The following is a 15,754-nucleotide window of genomic DNA, read 5'->3' as shown; positions in this document are numbered from 1 at the left end:
GGGCCCGCGGGGCGGGTGTCTGCGCCCGGCCGGCGAACTTCGTTCCCCGGTTACGGCTTCCATCAGGCTTTCGGGGCGGCCGGTTCCCTGCCTTCCTCCGACAGCCCCCGGAGGCACCGGGGAGTTGGGGACGGAGAGGCTCTTCCCTCTCCGGCGGCTGCCTCCAGAGCCCCTTTCAGGGGCGGGATGCGATTAAGACTTCACTGTACTTGGTTTTTCTTTGTCTGGCAATAATTGTCCCTTAGTTGAGATTTCGTATTGGAAACTGACCTCTGCGACCCACACATCACCCTGTGGCAGTTCCAGACGGGAAGAGAATCCCTTTGGATGCACCAGAAAGTAGTTTATGGAATTCTGATTTAAATGAACAGTGCAGCAGTAAACTTGGGTTCGACAAAAAAAAAAAAATTCTGTGCAATTGCTGGGATTTGAAGGATATTTTTAATGCCCCACGACATACACGGTGTGGTTCTGGGGTTGGTGCTGTCACTCGCTTGCGACGGTGATAGTGTTTGAGAAAGCGTTGGAGTTTTTAGTGGTGTCTCAAATCCTTAATAGCGCGGGGTCCTTTGAGCCTTAGCCCTGTTCACAAAGCTGCGTGTTCAATAAATACCATACTGCAAATAGGTCAAGTGGCAAACTTCAGTGCCCAAGATAGGGGAAGAAAATTCTCTTGCCCACGCCTCAGTCTGTCAGACAAGGGGAGCGATGGAGCTGTGCAGGTATTGATCAGGAGCAAGTTACGGTGTAAATGTATCAGCTCGTTAACTCTGTAGTGTGAATATTCTGGGGAAAACGCAGTAAGGTAATACTGGATTAAAAAAAAAAAAATCCTAACATGCGTAGTGTTGAATCACATTCTTCCTGAACGTTTTTGTCCCTTTTCAAGGTCATATGCTAGAAAAAGATAAAGATTTATTTTAAGCTTTTGCTGAGTAATATGGAGTTGTGAAACATATGTCTGTCTGCAGGTTGAAAAGTGTGGTTCAGAATTATTCGACTTGGGAAGCCTAAGGTTGAAGCAGCAGTATGCTGTCTTTAAATTACATCCTTGTGAAAGTAATTTAGTGTTTTCATACCTTTCTAAATTATAATTATGTTACTTTTTGGGAGACAAAAAAACACGGGATGTTTCTTTAAAAAGTTGTGACTACGCTGTATTTTCACTTTCTAGCAAAGTGCATGTTTCTCAATTTCTTTTCCATCATTTAATTTGACAAATACAGATTTTATTATGATAATTTGCATTAAGCAGAATTTTACTGGTTTTCATCAGCCTTCTAAAAGGAAATAGTGGGATCATCTTAAGATTTCCTTCTCTAATAGTAATACCTCTCTCTAATAGTAGATTCTTCGGGGTCTTACATTTTAAGTGTAGAAATAAGGCTGAATCATATCTTTAAACAAAGAATAAAGGATATAAAATGATGTTCTTTTTCACTTCTAATCACAGAATTCCTTAAATTACAATAAGGTTTTCAGCTATTTGCAATAAATGTTTTTCAGTGGTATGAAAATGAAAGGTTTATATTTCTTAAAAAATAAATAGTTGGTTGTTTTCTTTAGTGTTAGCAGCCTTAGCGTGGGCATCAAGGTATTCTCCGTTCTCTATTTCTTTCCACTTAATGGAAGTAATTTCAAGTAATTTCCAAGTTTCTTGCTGACGTTACCTAATGAAGCTGACTTTTATTTCAGTTTAAAAAGGGTGTATTTCAGTTTAGATTGGGATTGTTGCTAGATATAACCCCGACAAAACCCTTTTTTGTCCTGATTTAACTGTATTAGTTAAAGCTACATAGAAGTTCCTCTTTTCTATAGGCTGGTCTTGACCTTTTCAACTAGGGTTAGTATACCTGTTTCAAATGATGCTGCCTTTTCGTGTCAGTAATGCACATGGCTGTGTAGTCCTCCCTCAGTTTGCACTTTGAAACAGTATTTGCTTTACCAGAATCAACATTTTTTTAATCCTGTGAATGGAAAAGGTTTAGGAAATGAATTTCCAAGCTTAGAATGATCCATAATAATGCATCACACTCAACTGACGGTCCCTCTTTTTCTGGTACCTTGTGCAAGTGACCTTGGTACTTTCCAGAAGGAAAAATCAGCTACCAAACTGTCTGACTATGTAAATTTTGTATACGATTTTTGGTATCGTATTGGGTGTGTTCATTAACATAATGAAGAAAACTTACCTATTTGATAATAGGTTGTAATATGTTGAGAGATTTTTTTTTCTACCCTTAAATGAAAGAAAGCCTGCAAGAAACATACTTTGTGGAAAGCAGAGCAGTCCTAGTTGATTTGTGTCTGCTGGTTTATGCTTAAACAAGTAGTTGCTTTGTGTTACACAGTAGCTGGAGTAGCCTTTGATGGAATTATTTGGACACTGTCATGCTTTGCTTAAATGACGACTTTTGTGGTATTTGTCTAAAAAAAAAATCAACATCCTAAATTAGATACTTTTTATCACCATAAGGCTGTCTTTCTGGAGTTATAAGGTTTGTTGGATAACATGTGTTTCTTTTTCTTAGAACCAACACAGATATACAGATTTCTACGTACCCGGAATCTAATAGCAGTGAGTAATTGGTCTTTATCACTCATTTACTTTGGACTTGTAGGAAATTTTAATAAAAGGATAACCTTTTTTGTTTCTTTTTTTTTTGCAGCCGATATTTTTGCACAGAACTCTCACATACATGTCCCACAGAAACTCCCGAACAAATATGAAAAGGTAAAATTGTTCTTTGAAAAGTAATCCTAAAAAGTTAACAAAGTAGCCGAAGTTCAAAAAAATAGTGGAGGGTGACCTTTTCTTTTCGTGTGGTGTGTAAAACATGACCTTTTCTTTTTGAAGAACTTAAAAATCACATGCATCCCTTTACGGTTGATTTCTGAGACCTAAGAACTTTTTCTGCAGCGTAAAGTGTGTGTGACTACGCTTGTGGCTTCTGTTGATTTGGGAGTACTCAAATGTGGGTAACCATCTGCAGAATCCTGACTAATTCTCCCGTGTTTGTTTTCTGTTTGGGAGATGTTATACAAAACTGTGTAACATCTGAGCTCTTGTAATCAATGATGTTTGATCATAGTCATATGAAACATTTTATTGAAACTGTGACCTAACGGCTTATTTAAAGAAACACACACAAAACTATGTATTTTGTTAGTCTTGGAAGGATCCAGTAGTTATCTCTATAACTATTTTAAAACCTGAAAAATTAAGGTCAATTTATAGCATTTTTCAACCTTTAAAAAGGTTGCTTTGAACTGTATATGTCTGAGAAATCGGCTTCAGTTTTGACATTGCATAAGTCATTCTCATCATGTGAGGTGCTACAGCTCATGTCAGTAGACTTCAAAATATATAAATACTGCAGTGAATACAGAGTGAAAAGTGCAGTGTACATTATTTATTAGCACAATCACTAAGTCCTTTCAGTTATTTCCCCCTCACTGAAAATTGTTTGTTACACTTTGTATTTTTCTGTAGCCTGAACATTTATATTAAAGTATTTTAACACTGAAATTCTTACTGCTTTGAAACAGTTGCTGTGGGACTGAAATTCACGAACACTTAATGAATAACAATAAAATCTGATCATGCAGACCATTCTGATTTAAGCTGTGTTTGTATCCAAGAAAGGTAGTATTTGAGTGATCTGTTGAGCAGTAGAATTTGCACATTTTAATTTAAATTAAAGAAGCTATATTTGGCATTCTGATCTCTTGGATATTGTTTAATGTACTTGCCATTAGCTTTAATGCTAAAATATCACTTTTTCTTAAAACTGAATCCATAACGTACAATTTCAGCTACTTAAATAATGATCAGATTTATTTTTTTTTTAAACTTGAAGTTGCTGCTTACTTTTTCTTACAAAAGTTACCAAAGTGAGTTGTTTGCTATTTTAGAAGAGGGTAGAGCCAAATTTTGAGAAGGGTGTTTTGTGATTTCTTTCTTGTTTTTTTTTTTTTAGTTTTAATTGGTTGTTTTTTTAACTAGAATTGTGCAACAGGAAGTTCTTGCTTATAACTTATATTAAGTTAGAGTTGATTGAAATGCGTATGTTCTTTTACCTGATTTAGTTTCTTTGGATGTCTGCTCTAGTTGCTGGGAAACAGAAATGGCACTTTGCATGTACATTGTGTTGTCCACTGTTCCAAATTCCAGTTAAAATTCAGCCACACAAGTGATGCTTAGTTTTCCTTTGAAACATACTGATTTTTACTAGTTCCCTTAACGCTTTGTTTGAGAACTCTGATTTCAGTTAGGTAGTGTTCTAAAAACAGATTAATAGGCTTTTCACTCACTAGTTTTCTGACAATACTGACTTATTTAAATCATTCTGGTAATTAGGTCTAAGGAAGATTAAGTAAAACAGACAATATGTTTTCTTTTTAAAAGGACAATCATGCAACACAAGTGAACTAACATTGTTGAGGGGAAAAAACAGAAAATAATTGCGAAGAAGCGTGTTCTTGTCCCCTGAGTCCCCCCTCATTTTTCCATGCTCTGTCAGTACTGTGGTCCTTCTCTTTCGGCCTAATTAAGACCACAAAAGGTGTAGTTTCAGGGTAGTTTTGATTCTTAGATCTAGTGGTAAAACTGAGAGACTGTGGCAAAGCAGTCTCAGCTGAAGGTCCAGAGAAGGTTAGCAGGGTAGTCCTTTGCTGATAGTTGTTTTGCTGGTAAACACTTTGAAATGTGCACGAGACCTTAATTGCTATTCTTCATTCAGTAGAAATAGTTAAGGTATATGATCCTGTTATTCTGGTGAAAAGAGGGTTTTAAAAGAGGAAAAATATTCAAACTAGAGTAGAGGATCTTCCTGAGGCTTATATTAGGAAAAATGTACCTAGTTTCAGTATAGTAAAAATGTTAATAGAGTTCTCTATGCAAAGAAGTGTTTTTTGGAACTGTGTCATTGTTGGCCTGCTTATGTGAACTGTGATGATACATGTACATTTATTTATTTATTCCCCTAGAATTTAATAATTCTGCCAATCATTGTTGTGATTGCCATTTCAGTAAACAGTGTCATATGTGAAATATAAAGAAGTTCTTTCCAGACTGTATAGAACTTACTTCTCACAATAGTAGTTATAGCTCCACATCTCTTATCTCTAGCTCTACAGTAGTCTGAGAAAAATGCCAGACAAATTTATCACTTGGAGGTGATAAAGGAGGGAAGTAATTTCTTGGTAAAAATACAGTTTTATCCATTGCTGTTGGTCCATATGTTTAATGCAGAGGTAGAGTTTATAAAGATCAGAATGTTTAGAGTATAGGGAAATGTTGATAGGGAATAAATCAAGTGGCATATGTCAGCTTGGGCTAAAGTGTTGAAGTTGCTGCTTATTGTTGGAGAGATAATATGCTTGGGTCAAGTGATACTTGGTAGAGAACTGAAATGGGCTTTCTGCCTGTGGGACCATCCTCAGGTGTCACTGTATTATTAGAGCAAGTAATGGTGTTGCAAAGAAGCTACTGTTACTAAAAGCTGTTTCCCATATAGTATTTGGATAAAGGAATTATTTTTTTTTTTTATTTATTAGCAGAGTAATGGCATGCTATGATGTGACTTTTAATACTTTGCTAATTATGACTGTGCTTAGCTGGAGTAGGAGTGGGTGGAGAAAGGAATGCGCAAGATGCGCATACTTGTAGTACAAGTAAATGTTCTCTTGAAAATCCTGGGTGTTGGGGATGGTTATTACAGAAACTTAATTGAACATGGTAACATAAAAATAGTAATTAATTTTAAAGGAATTTCTGGGGTTTTAGGGGTTTTTAAAATGTTCTTGTAAGTTAACTTCAAGGCAACAGTTTTGATTTAATGGATTTTCTGGTTGCTATTTTTAATTTTTCTGAAAGATTTTTAGGAAAGGTTGTGTCATGGATCTTTCTGGATCGGTAATGCTTACAGACATTAAATGCAAGCTGTGTCAGATATTAGTATATTTTATGAAAGATTGTTAAACTTTCCCCCATTCCTGAAACATGTTTATCTCTTAGCTGGTTTCTGGCTCGTATTCCCATCATGACATGGCTTTGCTCTAAAACTGTTCTAAGCAATTCTGTAGCCTGAAGAAAACCTTCTGAAGAGAAGCGTACGACTTACAACATGTTCTGCAGAGCAGCACCCAATTTTGAGCTTGGGCAAAGTGCACGCAGAGACTTTTTTTATCTTAGAATCTGAAACTTTCAGCAAATTCCTCTGTTCTTAACATCTCTTGCTTTAAAGCTGAGCATTGCAATGTTCATTTTAATAATCCCATGTTTTAGTGTAGGTGAGCCAGTTCTTGAATCTGTCATCTGCCTCTACCTTAAGCTTTAGGTAGAGTAGAGCTTTGAATCAGTTGGTGATTATTTACTACAGAAATCATAATTACTTTTCTCCTTGTTATCTGGCTGCAGCCCTGTACTTGTGTAGTGTCTCTTGCCCGCTGTTGCTGTTTAGTCACCATGTGGTTTGTAACTAAAGCACTGGGATGAATTACATGCTGAATGTAGGCAATGTGTGCCATCAGTGTTTCTTCAGTCAGGATATTTCTATAGATGATGCTTCCACTTTCCCAGACCATGTTGTTGCTGTTCCTCCCTGCAAGAAATCCAACGTTTGGCTACAGCTTATGTTCTTACTTCATTTTTCTAAGGTATAAATGTAAAATAAGGGTGTTCTCACAGCTTTTGTGTTGTCCGTCTGGTCTAGTGCAATTTTGTTGGCATTTAGGTCCAAGCATTAATTTTCCTGTAATGAAAAATTGAAAGACTCTTCTGGAAACTGCTGAATAACTTCTGTTTATGAGTGAACTTTATTTAGCAATGAACATTGAATTATATATTCATCCTGTTTTATCATATATACAAGCATGGACAGACTGGTGTCAGAATTATGGAGAGAAATTGATTATTCTCCATGACATCGTTGTCATTGATGGTTGTCGTCCTCCCCGTTTCTCCCCCCTGAGAGTGTGCTGCAGTAGTAACTGCAGAATTCATTGTTCTTTGTATTGTGTCCATTTCATTTAACTTTGTGGAGTAAAAAAAGGAATTTTTATAATTGGGTTTTTACTGCGTTGTCAGATAAGGTTTTAAGTATTTTTCATTACTGTGATCAAGATTAAAGTAGTAATGCCTGCAGAGCTGACACATAAAGTCCTAGTGGATGTGTCACTAAAGAGAGATTTTCTTTGTCCAACGCTGAAATGTGGGTTGAATATGGTGCTGTTAAATAATCTTACTGCTCCTGAGAAGTGTTACTTCTGAAAGGTCCAGTTCTAATGCTTTGTATTATTTTGATACTGCTCAAGAAGCTGTATTACACTTGTGTCCCTACAACACGTATGTGCTACTGGGCCCCAAAAGGCATCAGGAGGGTGCTTTCTGAACACATGGCTAAAATTGCATATATAGACAGTTTTAGATTGAAAACCAACTCAAAGTTTAGACTGATACATTTTGTCGTTATACGTTATGGGAATAGTGTCTATGTGAAACTATTCTTTCTGCTTTTTTCTTGACAGGAAAACATTCAAAGTAGATGAGATGTTATCAAAAGTAGAGAAAATGAAGGGAGAACAAGAATCTCACAGGTACAGTCCTGCATATATATTTTGTGTGTGTCTACAAATGAGCACATGCATGTGCTGAATCAAAAGTCTTTTTGATTGATAAAATGGAAGTGATTAAGAGTGATTATTAGAAGCAAGGTACTTACCGTTTGAAATGTTGCTTCCAAATTTCTAAAATGTGTGTATGTGTGCTGGTCACTTCAAAGCTTGGAGAAAAGCAGTATCAGGATAAACTTTCAATATTTGTCATGCTGTTTCTTGAAATGTGTATAGAAGCCTCATAAAGTTATTTGATTTTTTTTTCCCAACTGTCAGTTGTGTCAGTAACTAAACTGTATGTGCTGGAATAAAAAAAAGAGACAGATTTGGGAAAATACCATGAAGTTATGTACTATTTGGGGTTTTTTATGGTTGAGTACTTGCTGGTTTTAATCTTATGTTCATAGTTATGTAAAAAAAACAAACAACAAAACAAAACACAAAACCAAACCCCAAACAACAAAAACAAAACACAAACTCAAACCACCAAAACAAGAAACCCTGAAACTTTCAACAGTATTTAAAATATCTTACTAATCTCAAGCCATAACAGAGTAACATATTATAAAATGTTTTCATTAAAGGCTGTAAAACTTAAAATTTTCCCCTCTAATTTTTTTCATGAGAAATATTGCTTGGTCTGAGGTTTTTCCTGTGGTCTGACCCCACATATATCTCATGTCAAACCTTTGTATTGTTCTGTCTGAGTGTGTTTCCCTCTTTAACAAATAGATAATTTCAAGTCTTAATTCCATATGGACTTGTCACTGAGGGGGGAAGTCTTATTCTGTGAATTCTAATGGTGCAATAGTAATTACCTTTATACTGGTGTACCTATTGCTTTCAACATGTTAAATTTTTTTCCCCAAGCATTTACTTTAAATTATATAACACCCTTAAATGTTGGGTAAAACTTGTATTTTATTAGATCTCACTTTCTGCTTCAGAAAAAAATACTGAACTCTAGCTGTATTTCACATAATCTACTTGGTAAAAGTCAAAGTTCAGCAGAGATGTGAAACTTGAGACTGATGTGTTTCGGTTGGTTTTCACCCCAGCCTGTCTTTGGAATCATGGCAGAAAGAAGGCAGAGCAAATACACCTGCTCTGTTTCTTGACAAGTTTCCTAGTGCTGAAATAAAATGATATAAAAAAACTTATTCATTGAGTAGTGATAGAACATGCAATGTGTTTGTGCTATTTGAGTGCGATAGATTATGACCATAACTCTTTTAAATTGTATTCTTTATGTATGAATTAAACACCTTTCAGAGGCGGCCATGCTAGATATAATTTAGTCCGAAACAAATATATAAATTTTGTGTTCTAAGAGGTTTTATAGATTTACTGTCTATTATTTTTCTTAATTATCTTTTGCTGCATATATTGTGCCTATTGATAGGTAAATATTCTCTTTTTAAGGATAAGGATCACGTTAAAATAGTCAAAACACTGATTTGTGTGTGGTTTTTGTGCTTTCAAAACTATCAAAAAACGTCCTTTAGTCTGGAAGAGTAACATGGACGAATGATGCAAGTTGGTATAGATGCAGTCTTCTGAATGCTCAAGCTCTTGGACACTTTCACTAATCTTCTCAGACTCTGGGAGGTGTTTGTGTTTAAAAATAGGTGTTGAATGTCAGGTTGTGTCTTTCTGAGGAGCCAGTGAAGGTGTTTAAAATCATATCTGGTGTTCTAGTGTAACAGATGATATTTTGTTCAATACTGTGTACTTCAGAAATACTAAGTGTTTTTGAGACCCATTTTAATGCAGGTTTATGAATACTCACTTTAAGCTGAAATGTATTTGGAATATAACAATTGGAAGTAAAATGGTTCTACAGTCAGCAGAATATTTTGGGTTATGAGCTGCAGTGCCATGAAACAAAATAGATGCAATTGTTATTTTGATGGCATGTGTTATGGACGATGTGGACTTGATGTGACTGATAATCTTGATTTCTAGGGCTGTAGCTTCTCTATTGTAAATTGAATTGCTATCCCTATAGGTATTTAAAAGACACGTAGACCTTGGGCTTAGGGGCATGGTTTGGTGGTGGACCAAGTGCATGGTTCAAGGTGAAGCTCTAGAAAAACAGTAAAACTCATCTCTGCTGATAAATGTCTAGGAAATGTGTTTGCCTGCCTGAGAAGGCAAGATATCATGTCTTCAGACAATGCCCTTCTCCTGTAGCATTTAAACCTCTATTCTCTACTTATATATATATATGTATATCAATGCATATAATACATAGAGAGAATAAGTATGTAAAGATAAAACTGGTCTGCAACTTCGCATCAATTGTGATTACTGCACCCGGGCAGTTTCCAGGTCAGAAGGATGGACCTCTGCAGTGTAGTTCTGCCTCTTGTTGGCCTGTCCTGAGCATCAGTGAATGGAGTGGAGTAGCTTTTGGGACAAGCAAACACTTTACTTGTTCTAACATTTCCTTTCTTTTTTTCTGTTTAGTTTGTCTGCTCATTTGCAACTTACATTTACTGGGTTCTTCCATAAAAATGGTACGTTTTGCTTATTTATTCATTATACTGCTAATTTGTATGGCACCTTTGAAATTAGTATAGATCTGTGTGGAGAATAGTTGAATGTTTTCGTTCTGAGTTCTTCCATGAAATGGTTTGTTTGCTAATTTATACATTATACTGCTAATTTTTATATAACCTTTGAAATTAGCATGGATCTGTGAGACTATTGGAGTATTTTGAATCTCTGCTGTTTGGATGCAGGTTTTAACTTATTTAGTCACATTAGTTACAGTACTTACAGTAGCATTTTAAATATGTTGTAGTGTAATTGTCATGTTAAGCAAATACACCTTCTGGGGTTTTAGTCAAAACAGTGTTTTTAAGAAATACTTGAAGTCCTGATCCATTCAAACTGAAATAGACCTTGAGGAGTCCTGAAGAAACTGATCTTACGGAAGTGTGTCTTTGGGATATTTGAAGTAGCTTTTAAAAAAGCCCTCTGCCTTCAAATAGTTAGAAGATTCAGTGTTTTTTAAATTAAAATAGAGGTGTGAGAATGAATTTTATCAAATAGAAGCCAGAAATGAGGCAAAGGTCATGTCATTGATTTATAAAAGCAGACCAGACCAGAATGAAGGGTTCTATTCCTTTAACGAAAGCAGAATTGATGTGCTTTGTGCTGGGTATGGGTAAATTCACTCACTGTCTTTTTACTTCCCTGAAAATAAATTGTCTGTTTATCCGTGAAAATAAAGTGGTGTTCCTAATCTTGTGGTTAAAAATATTCTGAATGGCATCTTAGTCTTTGAATGTAAAAGCTAATAGAATTCATGGAACAGGTTTTGTACTTTTTTTCTGGAAGTTATGTTCCTTCAAGGTATCTTGTGCTTGAGCAGATCTGTTTGGTAAGGTGTTTGAAAATTAAAGTTCCAGATATCTAATTTTTAGAAGCCCTTCTGTATTGAACTGTAATATTACTCTGAGAAAGTTATTCAAATCTGTAGATTGGGACATTCTGCTTCTGGAATTTCCAAATACTGCTGGTGTCAGCGGTATTCATTCACTTGTTTCCCCTCTCAGGAACTTCAGGTTATGTGTTGTGTTCAGTATTTGAGGTGAGAAACCCCAAGAGACAAGAACTTCTAGGGTAGCTAGTGGTAAAAATAGAGAAATATAGAATAAAGGTGGAGGATATTTGAAGACTTTTCTGTGGCTTTGAATGCTTGGATTATGTCACTCTACCATTGACTACAAAACCCTTTCTCTTCTAGAAGGGTACTCCATGTAGTGAGAGCCTGGCAGTCATTTGTACCATAGAAAAGAATATCATTACCATAAGTAATGTATGCCATAGTGAATATTAAATATAGAAAATATTTAAAGTAATGAAGCTGGCATAATTAATATGCTTATTTGTCTGGATAGAAATTGTTAGAAACTCTTGAAACAGAGTGTGGTAGAGTTTTGGTTAGGTTTCCCCCTGCCCTGAGCTTCTGTATTTGCTAAGAAGATTTCTAATATGTCTCGTGTTTACAATAAAAAAAATAAAAATCTATTTGATAAAACTGCCAGATTCTCTACATGAGTTACCAGAACTCTTTCTACTGAAACACATCAAGCTTATTGAGTGTGGATCTAGTATCAGGAGGAAAGCAAGTGAAGAGACTCAGGTTATGTCTTTAATATGCTAAAGGTTTGCTTTTTATATCTGATGGGCATAACAAAGTATTTTGTTGAATGTCAGATTCTTGTGACATGGACTAAGGCAAAGCCATTGTGCTTTTTAGCTTAAGCCCATAATGATATTTGTAAGATTTTTTTAAAGGGTGGAAATAACTCCTTACAGATTCATTCAGTTTTGGCTGATGATTGTTTTTTCAGATTTTTTTCCAGAAACTATTTTTTAACTACATAATCAAGTTTTATCTTGTTATTCTTTTTCCGTATGAGGACAGAATTCTTGATTAATATAAATCTAAACTATTAAAGGTTTTCCTGCGATACAGTGAAATTTATTTTGTAAGGCAGTTCCTAATTGACATTGTTGATCATGCTGCTGGTATTGGCTGTCTTGAGGATTCCAGGCTCTAGGAAATTGATAGTGCAGAGACTGTGAAGCCAGGTCTTCTTTTCCTATTCTTTTAAGAGTCCTTTAACAGCTATTCTGCATATACTTACCTTACATAATATTTAAGGTTTCTTTTTTTATTTTCCTCTCTGATAGCATCTGGATCTTAAGTTTTGATGCAAACCAAATTCTAGGTTTGCAAGCTGTAAAGAAAAAAAAAATTATAGGAAATAATTTGATTCGTCTGTAATTATTTTTTTCTGACTTTCCTTAAATCTACCTGTATCCTTTTTTGCTGCTATGCAAAGGTTTTGGCAATGTCAAAGGTAGCAAGTCTTTTAAACATTGGAGATTGACTATGCTTTTTATTCTGCTAGAATTAGAACAGTGAGATAGGATACGTTCTCGAGTGGGAATTTGCAGTAAGTTTGTGGAGAATTGAAACTTAGGATTTGACTAGAGGTCCCTATGTTAAAAAAGTAATTACAGGTGGATTTGCACAGTTGAATAGATCTTCATTTTTTCAGAACTTAAAATATTTTTCTATTTAGATAAGCCATCACAAAACTCAGAGAATGAACAAAATTCTGTAACCCTGGAAGTACTGCTTGTGAAAGTTTGCCACAAGAAAAGAAAGGTAAAAATGATTTGACAAAGTATTAATATATAGTAAAGCAAAATGTCTACGGGATTCTGGAACGTCTATTTAACGTTGCCATAGAACAAGGTAATGGTGAAATGATGCTTCTTTTGAGATAAATTGAAGAACTAATCTATTCAAGCTGTTGCCTATTGACTGGGTAAGAGGTTCTTCAGAAGCAAATGTATATCTATGGATTTTGCTTTGCTTTGTGAGAAATAACTAGAAGTTCTAAAAAAACCATTGAGCTTGTTCATTGAATTTAGCTCGCTTGTAAGTCAGATTCACTCATTGTGGATTTCAGCCATCTCTATTTTTGCTTCAGTTTTTTTCTATCACATCATCAAACTATTAATTCTGTTGTGATGTTCAGAGGCTTAAGTAAACCAGGCAATCGCAAAGTCATTAAATAGTCTGCCTTTTAGAGTTTAGAAAGAAAAAGGAACGAGTTGCAATTGTTTTGAATTCCCCAGTCATCTGCCAAGTCTTGTTCTTCCTTGCTTTTTCTGTACCTATGTTTTTTTACATTGACCATCTCAATTATTGCAGATTTTAGATACTGTGAATCATAAACAATTTTCAAACCTTTTTTTTTTTTTCCCCAAAGCATCTCTGAATTTGCTTGCTGGTTTAGCTACGTTTGTTTCACACCAGTTGGCAAATTATCTTCACAGCTATGGGAATATGGGAGGCTTAGTAATGCATGCTGTAATTTTTAACCAAAAAGGGAAAGATTTGCAGTCAGAACTCCCTAAGAATGTTAAGCTGTTTTGACATGTTATTAAGAGTTAATATTGTTCCTAGCCAATTTTTTTACTTGCTATGGTATAGATAAATATGGTAAAAGCAGGAGGTGCTGATGGTTACTTGAAATGTTTTGCTGCAAGTTTCATACTTAGGCCATCCTGCCTTGTTTTTCCAATACCAGACAGTGCTCAATGATCTATTTGAGAGATACTGAATATAATAAATCCTAGGTAAGTGGTTCTTTATCTCCCAGATAGCTCAAAGTGCACTTTGTAATATTGGCAGGAGAAGATAGGAAGCCCTTGAAATATATATATAACCAAAACATCTAATTTCTTTAGGTAAACAGAATTAAATTAGTATTAATGACTGTTCTACAATCTTTCTGAATGCTTCATGTTAGTGTTAATTTAATCACTTAGAGAAAGATGGCTGCTGCCAGGAATGGTTATGAAATGCCAGTTTTATTTACACTTTCAAATATCTGTTTTACATTTAAAACCTGGGATTGTTATTCCAGATTTTTTTATTTACATCTGTTAGAAGGCTTATTTTCAAAAAGATGGCAGGACAAGTACAGTTCATAAGTGATACAAATTTTAAGACTTAATGGCTTTACTCTGTGTTCTGAAAACCTAAACCTTAGCTTTCTTGTTTTCCTGCAGGATGTTAGTTGTCCGATAAGACAGGTTCCTACAGGTAAAAAGCAGGTGCCTTTAAACCCAGACCTCAGCCAAATAAAACCAGGCAACTTCCCATCACTTGCGGTTTCCAGCAATGAGTTTGAACCAAGCAACAGCCATATGGTGAAGTCTTACTCATTGTTATTCAGAGTAACTCGCCCAGGAAGAAGAGAGTTTAATGGCCTGATCAATGGCGAGACTAATGAAAACATTGGTAAGTTCAGTCTTTAAATATGCTTTTGCAGAATTTATCTTGTAGGCACGTATAGTTGTCTTAATGCCCAGCATAGGTCATGCTCTGAGAAGGGTCAGTCATAGATGAGTGACAACTGGCTTTCATTTGTTTTCAGTCTTTTTCAAGATGGGGCTAAAACACAGTTGGTAACTAGAAACTGTCATTATATTTCTGTGTAAATTTACCATCAGTTTTCAGTAATGTGTGATGGTGAAGGAGAGGCAACACTGTGGGGAGGAGAATAGTGTAAGAGAGCCCTGTGGTCGCTGTGACTATCATTAAACCTCCAGGAACGCTGGTCGCTACTGACTCAGCTGTTGGTTCTTATCATGGTCTCTCATAAAAACTAAATGACTAGCTGATTAAAAATCAATATCTATACCGTAATAACAAAATTTTAAAAGCTATTTTCTTAATTTTGTCAAGATGTGTTATATTACATCACAAATGTTACCGCTTTGAAGAGTGCATGTAGAATGAAAAACTTTCTTTCTCACTATTTTATAGCTACAAGAGGAGGAAGGTCAAACCCAAACTCTTTATGCTGACAGAGTAATACGACTAAACTATAAATATATGTGAACGTATCTAAAGTGTGATTACTGTTAAGCTAAGTACTCTTTCCATTGCCATCGAGCTGTTCACTAAACAGTGTGTCCTTTGCTATTGTATGACACATCTGACGTAATCAACAGCCAGTTGTATTTTACAATTGCATGGAAGCTGTTCCATCTTTTGAATTTGTGCGTATGTAATAACTGAATACCATATTTCTTATGTACAGATGTCAATGAGGAGCTTCCAGCTAGAAGAAAAAGAAACTCTTCAAATCGTGAAGATGGGGAAAAGACATTTGTAGCACAAATGACTGTATTTGATAAAAACAGGTAATACTATCCAAAATAAATATTGTTTCTGTTAATTCTTAGGAATTTGTTTACTATTGAAGTTAAATCTGCTCTATATTTTCAGTGTTGGTTGTCTTTGGCTGCATTTTTAGTTAGTAATTCGATAAGAGCTTAGGCTGGATTCCTTTTTTTAAAAAAAAAAAAGTTTACGGGTTTCATAACACACACTTCATCCTCTGACGATTGGAAATGATTCTCTTTCACAAACTTGCGTATTGTCCTGTAACTACGCATCAGTTTGTTCCTTGTCAGTTTTCTGACAGATGTAATTTCTGTGGGTCTATTAAAGATGGATGACAGTGTAATTGAAAAGTAAATCAAGCAAACAAAAAGACTCTGAAATATACTTACTGCTTATGTTCTGTTTGGTGCC

General features: G+C 35.3%; 1 protein-coding gene across 1 annotated transcript in view; it reads left to right on the top strand.

The window, feature by feature from the left end:
- Positions 1-15,754, top strand: part of SUZ12 (SUZ12 polycomb repressive complex 2 subunit) — a 28,485-nt gene that overhangs the window by 1,221 nt on the left and 11,510 nt on the right. The window contains exons 2-8 of the mRNA XM_014949865.1: positions 2,499-2,578; positions 2,670-2,734; positions 7,531-7,599; positions 10,087-10,136; positions 12,720-12,805; positions 14,221-14,452; positions 15,258-15,360. Of these exons, the coding sequence (XP_014805351.1) occupies positions 2,499-2,578; positions 2,670-2,734; positions 7,531-7,599; positions 10,087-10,136; positions 12,720-12,805; positions 14,221-14,452; positions 15,258-15,360 (685 nt within the window). The remainder of the gene's footprint in view (positions 1-2,498; positions 2,579-2,669; positions 2,735-7,530; positions 7,600-10,086; positions 10,137-12,719; positions 12,806-14,220; positions 14,453-15,257; positions 15,361-15,754) is intronic.

The sequence above is a fragment of the Calidris pugnax genome, unplaced genomic scaffold, assembly GCF_001431845.1.
Source record: "Calidris pugnax isolate Ruff unplaced genomic scaffold, ASM143184v1 scaffold9, whole genome shotgun sequence".
Taxonomy (NCBI): domain Eukaryota; kingdom Metazoa; phylum Chordata; class Aves; order Charadriiformes; family Scolopacidae; genus Calidris; species Calidris pugnax.
This window is presented reverse-complemented; position numbering and strand designations above follow the sequence as displayed.